Source organism: Varanus komodoensis, unplaced genomic scaffold (genome assembly GCF_004798865.1).
Source record: "Varanus komodoensis strain SLA01 unplaced genomic scaffold, ASM479886v1 scaffold7_3, whole genome shotgun sequence".
Taxonomy (NCBI): Eukaryota; Metazoa; Chordata; class Lepidosauria; order Squamata; family Varanidae; genus Varanus; species Varanus komodoensis.
In genome coordinates, this window is record NW_025336480.1 from 2100139 (window position 1) to 2113747 (window position 13609).

The 13609-nt window shown below is 46.4% G+C and overlaps 1 protein-coding gene across 1 annotated transcript in view; it reads right to left on the reverse strand.

Moving 5' to 3' along the window:
- Nucleotides 1-1259: 1259 nt before the first annotated feature.
- ADRB2 (adrenoceptor beta 2) overlaps nucleotides 1260-13609 on the reverse strand; it is an 89455-nt gene continuing 77105 nt past the window's right edge. Inside the window, exon 2 of the mRNA XM_044454559.1 lies at nucleotides 1260-3670. Within this exon, the coding sequence (XP_044310494.1) occupies nucleotides 3636-3670 (35 nt within the window). The 3' untranslated portion in view covers nucleotides 1260-3635. The remainder of the gene's footprint in view (nucleotides 3671-13609) is intronic.

The window sequence follows — 13609 nt, forward strand, 5'->3', positions numbered from 1 at the left end:
GTTTGAATGGATAGGATCACAATGTTACGCTGATGCCAGTGATGTCGTGGGAATTGCACTTGCTTCCCCAAATCCCCACTTCTTGTTCTGGTTTTTTTACTATTTAAACTACTCCATCCCAGTGGCGAAAACCAGCTGCCAAAAAAGCTTTTGCAATCCTGGCATTGATGGCTACAGTCAGTCCCTCTGAAGTGCTCCATCAGCACCTTGGAGGGGCCTGCCAGTAGCTGCTAAACTTTTTTTATGTTTTGTACACCTTAATTTTCACAAACGCTTGCATTTTAAAAAGTCTGCATTTGCAGAACTGCATACATTTGCATTTGTGTTGGATTAGGAGTAGGGAATCTCAGATGGGCAATGTGCAGGGGAGTGCCTGCTAGCAAAGTCCAGCAAGTAGCTAATGTGGGGTATTGCTCCACAGAGGTTGCAAGTAAGTTTATTTTCCCCTTTGCTTGCATCTGACACTTGCCAAAATATGAACTGTCAAATGTAACTAGAGGTTTGATGATCTTAGTTCATGAAAACGAGTGGGAGTATATTCACCTCCTTTATGGTAAGATCTAGATGAAAGTATTTTTGGACACATGTGCTTTAAGTGTGCCTTCGCTTTAGCAATTGTTCCCGAGATTCTCCCACTTTAGGAACATGCACAAGTGCAAGCCATCTCATTTACAGGCACAGTAACCTTTGACAGTGGTCCATTTTTCAACTGGGATTTAGAAAGGGTGAGTTTTTGTCATATCACAGTATACAGATATGTATAGATTCTCCATATACAGAAACTCCTGGCGTTTTACTTTTTAAATTTAAGATGCAAAATTTGGGTCAAGACTGAAGCAACATGGAAAGTGGAGTAAATCCTGTTCTGTGTTCCACTTGCCTAATTTCAACCCCACCCCCTGCAGCTGCTTCTTGCCCTGTAGCAGAAAACATACTTGATTTCAGACCTAGCAGATTCAAAGAGGGCAAGTGGCATTGGGAAAATGGTTTGCTCCTCCCCAGCACCATGGTTCCAACTGAATTATGCTCTACAGCCACTTTCCATTTAAAAAAGAGGAGCTCCTGTTGACTAGACTGGCCATGGGTCTGTTTTACTGAGGACCTTCTTCTGTCTGAAGGCATCCTCACTTGGTAAGGTTGCTCAGTCCAAGTCCAGTTGAAGGTAAAGGACCATAGCACCTGCCCAGCTGGCTGAACAGGCAAGTGAGCCAGACATCTGGGCACCATCATCCATTCTGTGGTAAGATGGGCTCCATTTCTGCTTGCATTATAATACATCCTTTATTTGCATTTGTACATATATGTTAGTACATGGAAATGATTGTCTTCATTTGTCTTCTCTGTGGCGATGCATTTCCCCCCAGTGGGTGATTCAGAAGTGGCCACCCTACTTTTGCAGAACTTGTATGTCTTGTTCTTAGTTTTTCCTGAGGGAACAATGCTCAGGTGCCAGTTCAGCCAATAAAAATGCTTGTTTGCACCACAAATTCATAATGGACTTGCAACATATGCCAGCAAGCCGCAGTGGAGAGCCTGCACTGGAGAAATTTGTGTAAATAAACCCAGCAGCTCTACTGAAGATGGCCTGGTTTATATCCTCAAAGGCTCTAGGCCTGCTGATCGCACTCCACGAGGGTACGGTGCAGACTGCTCAGCATGAAGTCCAGTGCATTGTTCATCCTACGCTCAGCATCTCTGCAAAAGCAGCAAGGAAAGGGGAATGCAGAGCTGGCTGATAGTGTATCAGTAGGTTTGGTCTTGGGATCCTTTTCTGGATCTGCACATTAAATAACAGACTGAAAGCTGGTGTTCTACAGATCTTGGACACACATGACAGATTGAGTTTTATTTTGGTGGAGCTAGAGGCCCATTGCTCCTTGAGATTTTGTGTCCCCCTTCGAAAGGAAGGCTAGGAAGCTAGACAAAGAAATTCTGCAATCTCCTCTTACACCACCAGCCAATAAATAAATAAATATACGCCACAACCACAGAGCAGCGCAGGAGGAAGCCCAACATGTCTCATTTTCACAGCAAACATGCCCCACAGAGTCCCGAATCCTTTCCTCCCCTGCCCCGTTCCCAATATGGTATTCCTGGACCCAGGAGCAAAAAGCGTTGCAATGCGCAGAGGCTCGTGCTTGCATGTAGTCCATGAGAATAAAGAGCAATACAATCATTCGTCATCCAAAATGGCAAGACCATCATCTCCTCTGTTTTCTGCCAGTTTATAACATAGGCATTAGGTTTCCTTGTGCCATAAACAGTGGAAAAGTCTCTTCAGCCTAGGCAATACTGAACTCCACACAGAAGGGATAGGATGCGACATTCTTAGAACCCTTCATGGGAGCTTTCTGGGCATCTTTTAAGTCTTACCCAACAAAGAATCAAAATGAAGAGTCTTGTCTTCTGCATGTTTAGGGTGTTACCTTCCAGTCTGAAAAAGACTGTATTTGAAAGTCATGTTTGTATACCGCAGGGTTCTTAATGTACAAGGAATGGAACTTTGTTCTAAAAACCACATCCCTGAAGATTCGGCCCATCCTGAAGCTGTCCTGTCACCTGATTTCCACTCCAAACTCCTCACACAGCCCTCTTCCTGGCAAGCATCCCTCCCTCCCAGCACTTAGTATGGGCTCCTTCCCCTTCTGGCAAAGATTTGGAATGGCCAATTCTCCTCTTACAAATGAAGAAAGGGTATTTTGTTCAACAGCTGCACCTGGTTAAAGTTCAGTAGACATGTCCAGACTTCTAAATATTCCAGAGGAAGAATTCAGGCATGCTATGATAGCTCTAAGCCCATGCAAGAAAATCTGTTTCAAGAAATGTACATGAGGGATGTTTGGTTGCTCAGAAGTTGAAAGAGAGAGAGAGCTAGAGCTGGAGAAGCTGCCTTCCAATCTTGACCTTTTGCAGTCTTCACTTAAATGAAATAACACAGCAATCAGTAGCAGTGAGAACTGTCTCTGAAAAGTTGAGTTGGTAAAATTTGAATAAACACTGATAAAAAACAGTTAAGCAATGTTTTGCAATCTTATCTTAGGGTGATAGTTCACATCTGTTTGGTACTACATGACTCTGGGGTCTTTGCTTTGAAGAAGCTGTCTGAAGATGCGCAGGAACAGAAACTTGCTTCAAAAACATAGTGTAAACCAATTCAGTTTTGATGATGCATCTTTGCAGATGACTTCTGGGGTTCTTTTCATATTTGAATCTCAAAGGCTGCACTGAGATCCTGTCCCAATCTGCTGGCTTCATGAGGAAACCTGATGTTTCCCATCCACTTGTGGGCTAACAATATCATGGGAAAATGTACTCCCAACTCTTTTTCTGCCTCTCTGGAAATACATATTGTTTGGCTCCATGAAAAGGATTTATTATTGCACTACACTGGGTCCGCCAACCCAATTTCAAGCAGAAGGTTCCCAGAATGGAATTGGTTTTGCACAGCTCAGTCCCCACATACTTCATTCACTGCCGATTCCTGCCATTTCACAGTCTGGACTCTTGGCTTGCTAGCTGCCTTTTCTTTTATCCCTCTGCAAAGGAATGTGTAGTTCTTCCGTTCTGATGGAAGCATGGCTGAACTTCACAAGCTTCTGTGAGTTGCAAATGGTGACAAAAGGTTCTTGGCCCATTCAACTTTCAACCATTCCAGGACACCCAGGGATATCTGTGGGGTGGAAAGAAACATAATTTGGTCAGCTTGGCATAGGGCGACCCCCAAAAGATGGTGTCTTACAGTTACATAAAACTCTGATTTTTCTGGGATGAGGCAAGCATTTCTAATCTTTGCTTCCAACATAGAAGTGGGTAGGACAGGCTCAAGACATTCTGTTCCTGGATGCAAAGGACAAAATGTCCCGTGTTCCCCATTCCATGAACAGAAGCTGACCAAGCAACACCTGAATCTTATTCCAGCAGTGGTGAAGGGACATTGCTGTCCTCCAAAGAGAAACAAGTTAGCTTCGAAGCTGAAGGCAAAACATGTGGCACGCACAGCTTTGCCACCTCTCACCTAACCCCTGCTCCCCATCCCCCAACATGTTCAGCTGCCTCACCCTAATGGTTTTAGGGATGACCCTGAAAGGGAGTCTGCAATAGAAGAAACCAGTAGTCAGGGGAATGAGGAATTAGATTCAATTCACTAGTCACATTCTATTGCATTACTTTTGCTCGTTCAGGACACGTGGGTCATATCTGCCAAAAAATCCCAATGAATTCAGCTATAAAGGGGTTTCCCACAGACAATCGGGGTGCTTCATTGGAAGGGAAGGGAGAGGGAAACTTTGCACAGAACTGTGCTAGAGAACTGATACAAAGATTTGGAAAGCAATGGAGTTGGTAGATTCATTGTAACACAGGAGTGTTGGTGCTTTTGTACACAAGATTGTTAATTGGTTGTTAATCTACTGCATCTGCTTTTGGCTTTTTTACGAAACTGAGATCTGAGTAATACATGAAGGAACATTTCATCTGGGTCCATGAAACACCATGGTGATTTCTTACCCAGAATTAGAATTTCAGGTGCAGTGACTGATAAGGTACGTGCCAACAGGTAGAGGACTGAGTGGGAAGGACAGAAACCACACTAGCATGGAAACCACTTGATTGTCTAGCATATTAAGTGAAAAACTATGAACCATGGTAACAATGCAAGTTTCCTTATTACAGTGTGTGAACTCAGCCACTATTGCAATTAAATACCTTTTCACCTTCACAATTAAATACCACATTTCCTGTGTTCTAAAAAAATCATTGGGTGGGTCTGCATGACACAAGATTCCATGGTGAATCTTACTGTTGTGAGTCTGTTGTGCCCTCCAGACCCATTTCCGGAATTCTTGCTTGATAGGATTTGTTTTCCAAAAGCATGGAAAGAATCAACTGTCTGTTCTGAGCTTTCCATGCTTCCCTGTGGCTCCTTCAGTCATCTGAACCTGGGATTGCCATTTTACCACTGTTGTTATGAAAATATCATAGAATCCCCTAGCAAGAGTGGCCACAGAAGTCTCCTCTTCTAGCCTTCAATCTCTACTCCCCTCAGCTCCCTAGCATTACTGCTTGCTCTATTCCCATCAGCTGAGTGATGTGTCTGACTCCCTCTTTATTTTTTGAAACAGGGAGACAGTATAAAACTACACAGATGCAAAAGTGGGGGGGTCATCATGAAGTTGCTTATTCTCATTTAATAAAAATGGGAACAGCGGGGGCAGGAGCAGCTGGGAAGTGCCACAGACATGCAGGTACACTCAGGAGGGGGAAGGGAAGATCTTGTCTCAGGAATGCAGCAGACCCATTGTTGTGAGCTAGGTGGCCTCTCCCAAGCAAGACAGTCACTTCAGCAGTTCTTGTAAGAGTCTTTATGCTACACAGGAGTCTGAGCATTCACAAGCTTTGGAACATACAAAGGGAGAAGAGTTGACCTCTCTCCTTCCCACTTTACCAAAAGATTTGTTTACGAACCCTTCAGGGCTGGTCCCTGGAAGGAGGTGCACTGTGAAAGCGCGCACGCCTCTCCGTTCTGCACTCTGAGCCCCTAATTGGTCCAGCCTGTGGTTGTGACGACGGGCCCTCAGGTCCACATCCCCAGGAGGCTCATGTTCTCCATCCAGGAACTCTTCTCCCTCCTGTCCTTCATCTGCTCATTCCCACAGGCAGGAGGGAGACTGGGCCCCATGGCTATCCTTGAGCTATGCAGAGACAGGCATGGCAGGGAATTGAGGAGAGTGTAGGCCCCTGAGCTCTGAGCCTGTTCTGGTTCAGCCAGCTCTCCATTGTCCTCAGAGTCTGAGCTGTCAGTCACTCCAAAATAGGCTTTTTCTCATGTGCGCCTCAGAATCTCGTCAGAGCACGCGCACACGACACCCATCAGAAGGAGGTTGCTGCTGTTTAGAGGCAAGAATAAGGAAAGGAGGGGGATTTTGCTCATGGGCGGGGGATGCAGGTAGCTGGGATGCAGGTAGCATGGAAACCATGTCTGGCAATGCTCATCTGACCATTACCAGTCAGGTGATAAATTTTAAAAGTTTATCATCTGATTGATAAATTTGGGCAAAAATTTGCACACTGTGGAAGCATTATTTCCCATCGCACATGAACCCAGTCACTGAAAATGGACTTTAGACACAGAAGCAAAACTGGATGCTATCTAAAGCAGCTGCAAACAATGGTGAACAGGGAACAACAAGCTCATGATAAATGCCTTGTGTGGAATTGCCACCATGGGCAGCCTGCATGTCAAAAAAACTGAAACTATGAATACTCCTCTTACTTTCTTAATGGTCAATATCCTGAGTTCAAAAGAGTCTTATTTCCTCACTTTTGCATGCATGCATACTTCCTCGCGTCTCCCGCTTCACAGGGGTCTAGGAACATTTTACTGGGTAGCGTGATATTAGGGAAGCCTGATCCTCTGTCTGGCCAGGACTGTGCAGGCAAAAATGAAAAGGGACAGGGAGTTCTACAAGTAAGACTTGTGCAGTTGGGGTCAGCAGGTCATGGACAACAGCAGCCCCCTCAGCACGTTATGCTATGAACTGTGCAAATTGAGACACACGCTTGTCAGATTCCAGAGATATTTAAGGCAATGCTTTTAAAAGCCCCTGTAGCTGTACATTGACTTCAACATTTTAAGTCTTTATCTCTTTGTGCATTTTTAATCAACACATTTCTACTGCACTATATTCAAGCAAAAGCATGTTACAACCTTGAATCACATAATGCAACTGCTATGTGTAATTCCTCAGTATATGGCTTTTCTTTTGCCTTTTAATAACTGGATCCAGTCTCATTTTTGGCCTAATAAATTCTTGCTTCAATGTACTCCCTTCTTTTATCAGCACTTCTAAAGACATTTTCAGTTATTATAGTAACAGCGATCTATGTCTATGAAAGCATTTCCTCTCTCTCAGGAGGAATAAAAGATGATTGCTATTCTCTCTTAGTCCTCAGTTGTTACTGTCTTAGAGGATCAAATCAGTCTTTCTTCAGAAGTTCTCAAAAGCTGTCTTTGACTATGCTCCACCCTGCCGGCTCCCACTATGGGAAGATCATACAAAGCCCACCATGTCTATGCAATGCAAAAAATCACCCTGAGAAATTGATTCAGATATTCATTTTCTAGTGGTGTGTCCAAGTCAAAGAGTGCTCCATGATGGACTGATAACACCAGGTTATTCAGGGTGGTGATTTGTTTAAAGCATCTCTTTAAACAGAACAGATGGGCAATAAAATGGCAAGTGCAGTTCAGTGTAAGCAAGTGGACACTTGAAGACAACTGAGCTGGTGGTGACTGACCAGGGAAGGGATCTTGGGGCAGCAGTGAACTATTTGAGAACTGTCTGCAGCCACCTTGATGTCACTAACAATCTAAGATGCGGCTAGGGATGCTGAAAAAACCCACAACAAAGTCAAAGGAGTTCAAATTTCTGTGACCCCAATTCAGGGATGTTGTAGCAGGCTGGCTTTTCCAGCACTGCTCAGATTCAGTTGACTTCTGGACCAGCTTTTAAAACTTAATTTTACACAAATTTATGGATAGGAAAATGTTTTTTTAAAACTGAAAATGATAATCTCCCCAGACAAAAGTGTTAAGGTGTGCATTTTGGAGGGATTTGCATATTTGGAGGGGGTGTACAAATGTGGATTTGGGCAAAGGTGGGTAAAGGCATCTGTGCAACATCCAACTCCATCAGTGAGTAAATGATGAAAAGTGCCTGCCAGTCCATGAGACAGCTGGAATGGATCTGACAGAGACATATAACCCTAGGTGTGCCCGTACATGTAATACTGTGCACAGTTCTCCTTCCATAGCTCAAAAGGAACCGACTGAAAAAGTCAATTAAAATAATCAGGTAGATGGAGCCACTCCCTTATGGGGAAAGTTGACAGTGCTTGGGGCCTTTTAGTTTTGAAATACGGTGTACAAGGAAGTTATTGTGGAGGCTTATAACATTTTGCATGATGTGGAGGAATGAATAAAGAGAAGCCCCCTTCCTCATCTCCCTCATAATATTACAGCTTGGGGCCATCCAATGGAACTGAATGGTGGTAGATTCAGGAAAGCCTAAATGAAGCCTTTCTTCACACAGTTCATAGATAAACCGTGACATTCACTACTATATGGTGATAACCACCTACTTAGATGGCATTAATAGGGGATGAGACAAGATGGCTAGTTTGACAGCTGCCTTGCCACCTTCAGGGACAGAAGTAGAATGCCTTCGATATCAATTTTTGGGAAATACTGACAGAAGGGGTCAGTGGGTTGCCCTCCTTCATCCTACCATTAGGCAGAGTGACATGGCTGCCTGAAGCAGCCAACTTTGGGTGTCATAAAAATGCAGAAAATTACTAGTACTTTAGAGTGAAATCCTATGCATATTTGGACAGAAAAAAATCCTAGATTTCCCAGCACTGGTCACTCAGGCATGCTGGGATTCCTGAGTAAATGCACACAGGATTGTGGCTTTGTTATCATTTCATTTTTATTGTTGCTGAAAGGGAGAGGCACTCGTGGGATCTTCTGTCTATCCATTGCTGGGGAACGTGATTGTTCTGTTGCATTCAAGTTCCCATGGGCATATCACCAACTCCCATATGAATAGCATGTTGCACTAAATATATCTTTGTTTTGATCCAACAAGGTTCTTGTCTTATTTTCTTATAAGTCCAGCATTGAACAAGTCTGGGAATCAATAAATCTGAACCGAATGTATTCTAATTATTTTTCAATCAGAAGTATCAGGGCTCATTTGTTTCCAGAGAAATGTTTTCACCTTTCAGGATAGCACTTCAACATACTACCCGTTTAGATAATTTCCATCACACAAATGTTCTTCCTATCAAGCAATTTTCAGACTATCAATAGGTCTTCTCCTTCTCCTCCTTATCCAAACTTTTGTTATTCTAAATTAGCTGAAGTAAGGTGATGATATTATTTCCTATGAAAGAACATCAACAAATTTATATTACTCTTTCTTTTTTAAATGCAGGAGTCTGAATCTGGTCAGAATGGATCCTGGGTAGAGAAGGAAAATGTGACTTGAATTGTCTGCCTAGAGATGATTCTGTTCCACCATTATTTTCACTGGTAAAAATATTTGTGAACAATTTATATATGCAGAGCACCCCTTTGTTCCTTCCTTTGTGGTGCACTCCAATAAGACAAAAGTCTCTAATTAACTGTTTTTCTTCTTTCATCTGAAATGGAAACTAAGCTTCTTCGTTGTGGCCTCTGTGCATCACACATATGGGTACTGCGCCTGCGCAGTGCCTGTGGCCGGAAGATTGACAGCTAATGGTTTTTGGCGGGAAGCTCCACTCCCCCTCCCCCCTGTGGCCTATAAAGAGCAGAGTGTCCGCCATTTTGTTCAGTCTTTGCGACCGCCGTTCACTGTGCCTCGTGCCGCTTTCGACTTTCACTTCGACTGTTACCTTGCTCTTGATTGTCCTTCTTTCCCAGTTTTTTCTTCTCCTTGCTCCCAGTTCATTGTTCCTCGTAGTTTTTCTCTTGTTATTTCTTCTTTCGATCTATCTAATATACACACACACACACACACTTACCCTCTGCACTATCCCTCTCTTCTTCTTCTTCTGCGATGGCGCAGCGAGCGGCTTTCCGCAAATGCACAGATTGCGGGTTAAAAATGGCACCAACTGACCTACATGACCTATGCCTCCTCTGCCTGGCATAGGACGGATAAATGCGCGCATTGCCTGGCCTTCTCCAAGCAGGCCAGGAAGAACCGCGGAAACCGCCTCCGGAGACTCCTTTGGGATCGGGCTCTGATGTAATCAGACCTGCCTGTTGCCGTCCCAAAACCTGGCTCCACTTCTGTGGCCCCACCCTCACAGCCTTTGGATGAAGGTGCGTCTGCTTTGGTGGCTCCCTCTGCTTCACCTAAAAAGAAGCATGAAAAGCGGAAGCATGCTGAATCCGAGAAGTCAGCAGGCCATAAAAAGGCCAGGAAGGAGAAGGTCTCCAAGCCTCCCAAGAAACCCAGGAATTCGGACCGTCCGGACCATCCCCGACATCAGGACTCGGAACCAATGGGCCCCTCGGTACCAGTGGCACTTACGGTACCGACTCCGCCCGAACTGGTTCTCCAGGAGGCTATGCGGGTTACCCCTCAAGGGTCTCCCTGTCGTGCGGTTGACCTCCCGCCTGCACCCCTTCCAACTCTACAGGGTTCAATATCCGACAGGGAAATCCAGGACTCCCCTCCTAGGGCGAGGTCACCGAAATCCATGCCCGCGGTCACAATGGAAGCAGATGTTGGACTGTCCCCACCGGGGAGCCGGAGGAGCCGCTCTGTAGAGCAACGTCCAGAGAGCTGGCGTCACCCCTACTACCATACTTGGGGTAATCCGCTCTCTGTAGGGTACTACCCTGCTCCCAGGGCACGATCCTCTCCTCCATCCCGTGACCAACCGCGCTCATTGGATCCGAGGCAGGCGTCACCTCGATCCCCAGGGGGTGGAAGCAGCCGCTCCTTCTCCCTGGCGGAGTCGTCATCTTTGGCCCCACCCTACTACGGTGCTGATTCGGCCAACTCGGAGGTTGACTCAACCTCTCCGGATGTCACTGTGACATCCCAGGGTCCTGCATCGCCTGATGAGTCCCACGTCTCCTTCACAGAGCTGATGTCTAGACTTGTCCAGTCCCTGGACATCGACGCTGCCCAGTGCCCGGGACCGACAACGGACAAGTTCTACGATGTCATCCGCGGAGAGCAATCGACATCTATCGTCCTGCCGCTCATAACCACCTTGCAGCAGGCGATGACGTAGCCCTGGGACCTGCCATCACATCCTCAGCCGACGTCCAGGAGATATGAGTCGATGTACAGGGTTTGGGAGGAGGACATCCCCTTCCTCCTCTGACATCCCAAACCGAACTCTGTGGTCGTCGAATCCTCACAGGGCAGAGAGGTGAGAGGGCACACGGCACCGAGGGATAAAGAGGGCTGAAAAATAGACTCCCTGGCTAGGCGAGTCTATGCTGCTTCAGGCCTGGGGCTCCATATATCAAATTACGAGGCAACGTTGGCGAGGTATCAATACTTTATTATGCAGCGCCTGCACAACGTCGCCTCCACCCTCCCGGATGACCAGGGTGACCTCGCAAAGGTCCTGATTAAGGAAGCCATGCAGGTCGCGGTGCAGCAGTTATCCACGGCGAGGCACCACGTGGATACTGACTCACGGGCCTTGGTCGGTGCCGTTTCTCTCTGAAGGCATGCATGGCTTCAGAATTGTAATTTTCCGGAAGAAACCAAGCGTTGGATCGAGGGAACGCCTTTCGATGGATCCCGGCTTTTCCATTCTCGCACCGACCACAAGCTCAAGAAGCTGCATGAATCGAGGATGACGGCACGCAGGATGAAGATACAGTCCCACGCCAGACGTAAGTGGTCCTGGAATCGTCCATCCTACAGGCAATCATATCAACCGAGGAAGCAGCCACAACACCACCAGCAACAGCAACAGCAGCGCCGCCGTCCTCAGCCCGAACAACGCTTCCAACAAGGCCGCCGTCTTTTCGATGATCGGAGGCAACATTGATGGGACTGACGAACCATTCCTCACGCTCCACCAATACCCACCCCCCTCTCATCTGGGGATCGGCTTCGAAGCCGACTCCCCATTTGGGAGTCCATCACATCTGATCGGTGGGTATTGTCCATTGTTCAACATGGCTATCGAATAGAATTCGACATCATTCCTCCATTGAGTCTGATCCGGTCCACTTCATGTTCACCGGTACTGCTCAACGAAATACATCAACTTCTTTGTAAAGGAGCGATTCATCAAGTATTCCCATCTGACGGACTCCACGGATTCTATTCCAGATACTTCACGGTCCCTAAGCGGGATGGTGGTCTACGTCAGATTTTGGACTTACGGAACTTAAATAAGTTTATTGTACCAAAAAAGTTTCGTATGACTACCCTTCAAAACATTTTGCTGTTGCTAAGGAGAGAGGATTGGTTCGCCTCATTGGACTTGAAGGATGCCTACTTCCATATTTCAATTCACCCAAGTTACAGGCGTTTCCTTCATTTTGCGGCTGCAAACCAACTTTATGAGTTTACAGTTTTGCCTTTTGGACTGGCTACGGCTCCGAGGGTTTTTACCAAGTGCATGGCTCCTGTCTGTGCCTTCCTACACCTCCAGGGCATACAAATTTATCCGTACCTCGATGACTGGCTGTTGGTGTCGCAGTCCAGAGAAGGACTCCTTGCGGCCATCCATACAACTTGTGCCTTGCTCAATAGCCTAGGCCTACATATTAATACCAAGAAATCTTCTCTTCTCCCGACACAGACGCTCACCTTCATTGGAGCCCGCTTGGATTCGACGTTGGAAAAAGCCTTCCTCCCTCAGGACAGACAACAGACTCTTGCTCACCACATCCATCAAATCTGACGAGAGGGAACAGTCCCGGCGAGGTCTGTCCAGAGGATCCTGGGGCATATGGCTTCCTCAGTTGCTGTAGTTCCACATGCCAGGCTTCGGCTTCGCCCACTGCAACTCTTTTTCAATAAGGTGTACCATCCTCAAAGAGATCTGCAGTCGAGACTGATTCAGATCCCAACTTCCGTGCTTCACTCTCTGCGTTGGTGGTTGGAACGGACCAATCTTACGATAGGAGTCCCCTTCAGGGAAGACCTCCTACGATTACCCTTGGCACCAACGCGTCTCTTCTAGGATGGGGAGCGATATGCTCCGGCCTATCTACCCAGGGTACGTGGAATCATCTAGAATCCACGAATCATATCAACTTCCTAGAACTACTGGCAGTTTTCAAAGCCCTGCGCTCTTTCGAGGACATCCTTCATCATCAGATCGTTCAGATAACTTCGGACAATATAGCTACTGTCTTTTATCTGGACAAGCAAGGGGGAACAAAGTCACCGACTCTAGCCAGGCTTTCTATGAAAATTTGGGACTGGTGCATCTGGAGACACATCATGCTGATGGCTGTTCATCTAGCTGGTGTAGACAACGTGCAGGTGGATCTTCTCAGCAGGCACATGTTCACCTCTCACGAGTGGGAACTGGATCCCCATACGCGCAACCACCTTTTCCGGCACTGGGGGTTTCCCGACGTGGACTTATTCGCTACCCAACAGAACAGGGTGTGCGAGGCTTACTGTTCGAGAGCGGGAATCGGACATGCATCCCTAGGGGACACATTCATGATCCCTTGGAACAATATGAACTTCTACGCCTTCCCTCCGATCCCTCTTCTGATGAGGGTCATAGCAAAGATAGTGCATGACCGAGCATCGGGGATACTAGTTGCCCCTTGGTGGTCACGTCAAGCGTGGTTTGCGAAACTACTCAACATCTCTCGCGGGGAATTTCTTCATCTTCCATCGCTCCCATATCTTATAACACAGGTGGACGGCACACTTCGCCACCCGGATTTGCTCTCATTGAACCTAACAGTGTGGCGAATTCGATGATTGACATGCCATCGGTGCCTACGACGGTTTCAAAAGTTACGAACCCGACAGCTTCTACTAATCTGTCGGTACCGACGATGACTTCGACCACCTTGGATCCAATTGTTGAACCCAATCACTCAGGTGCTCTCTGGTCT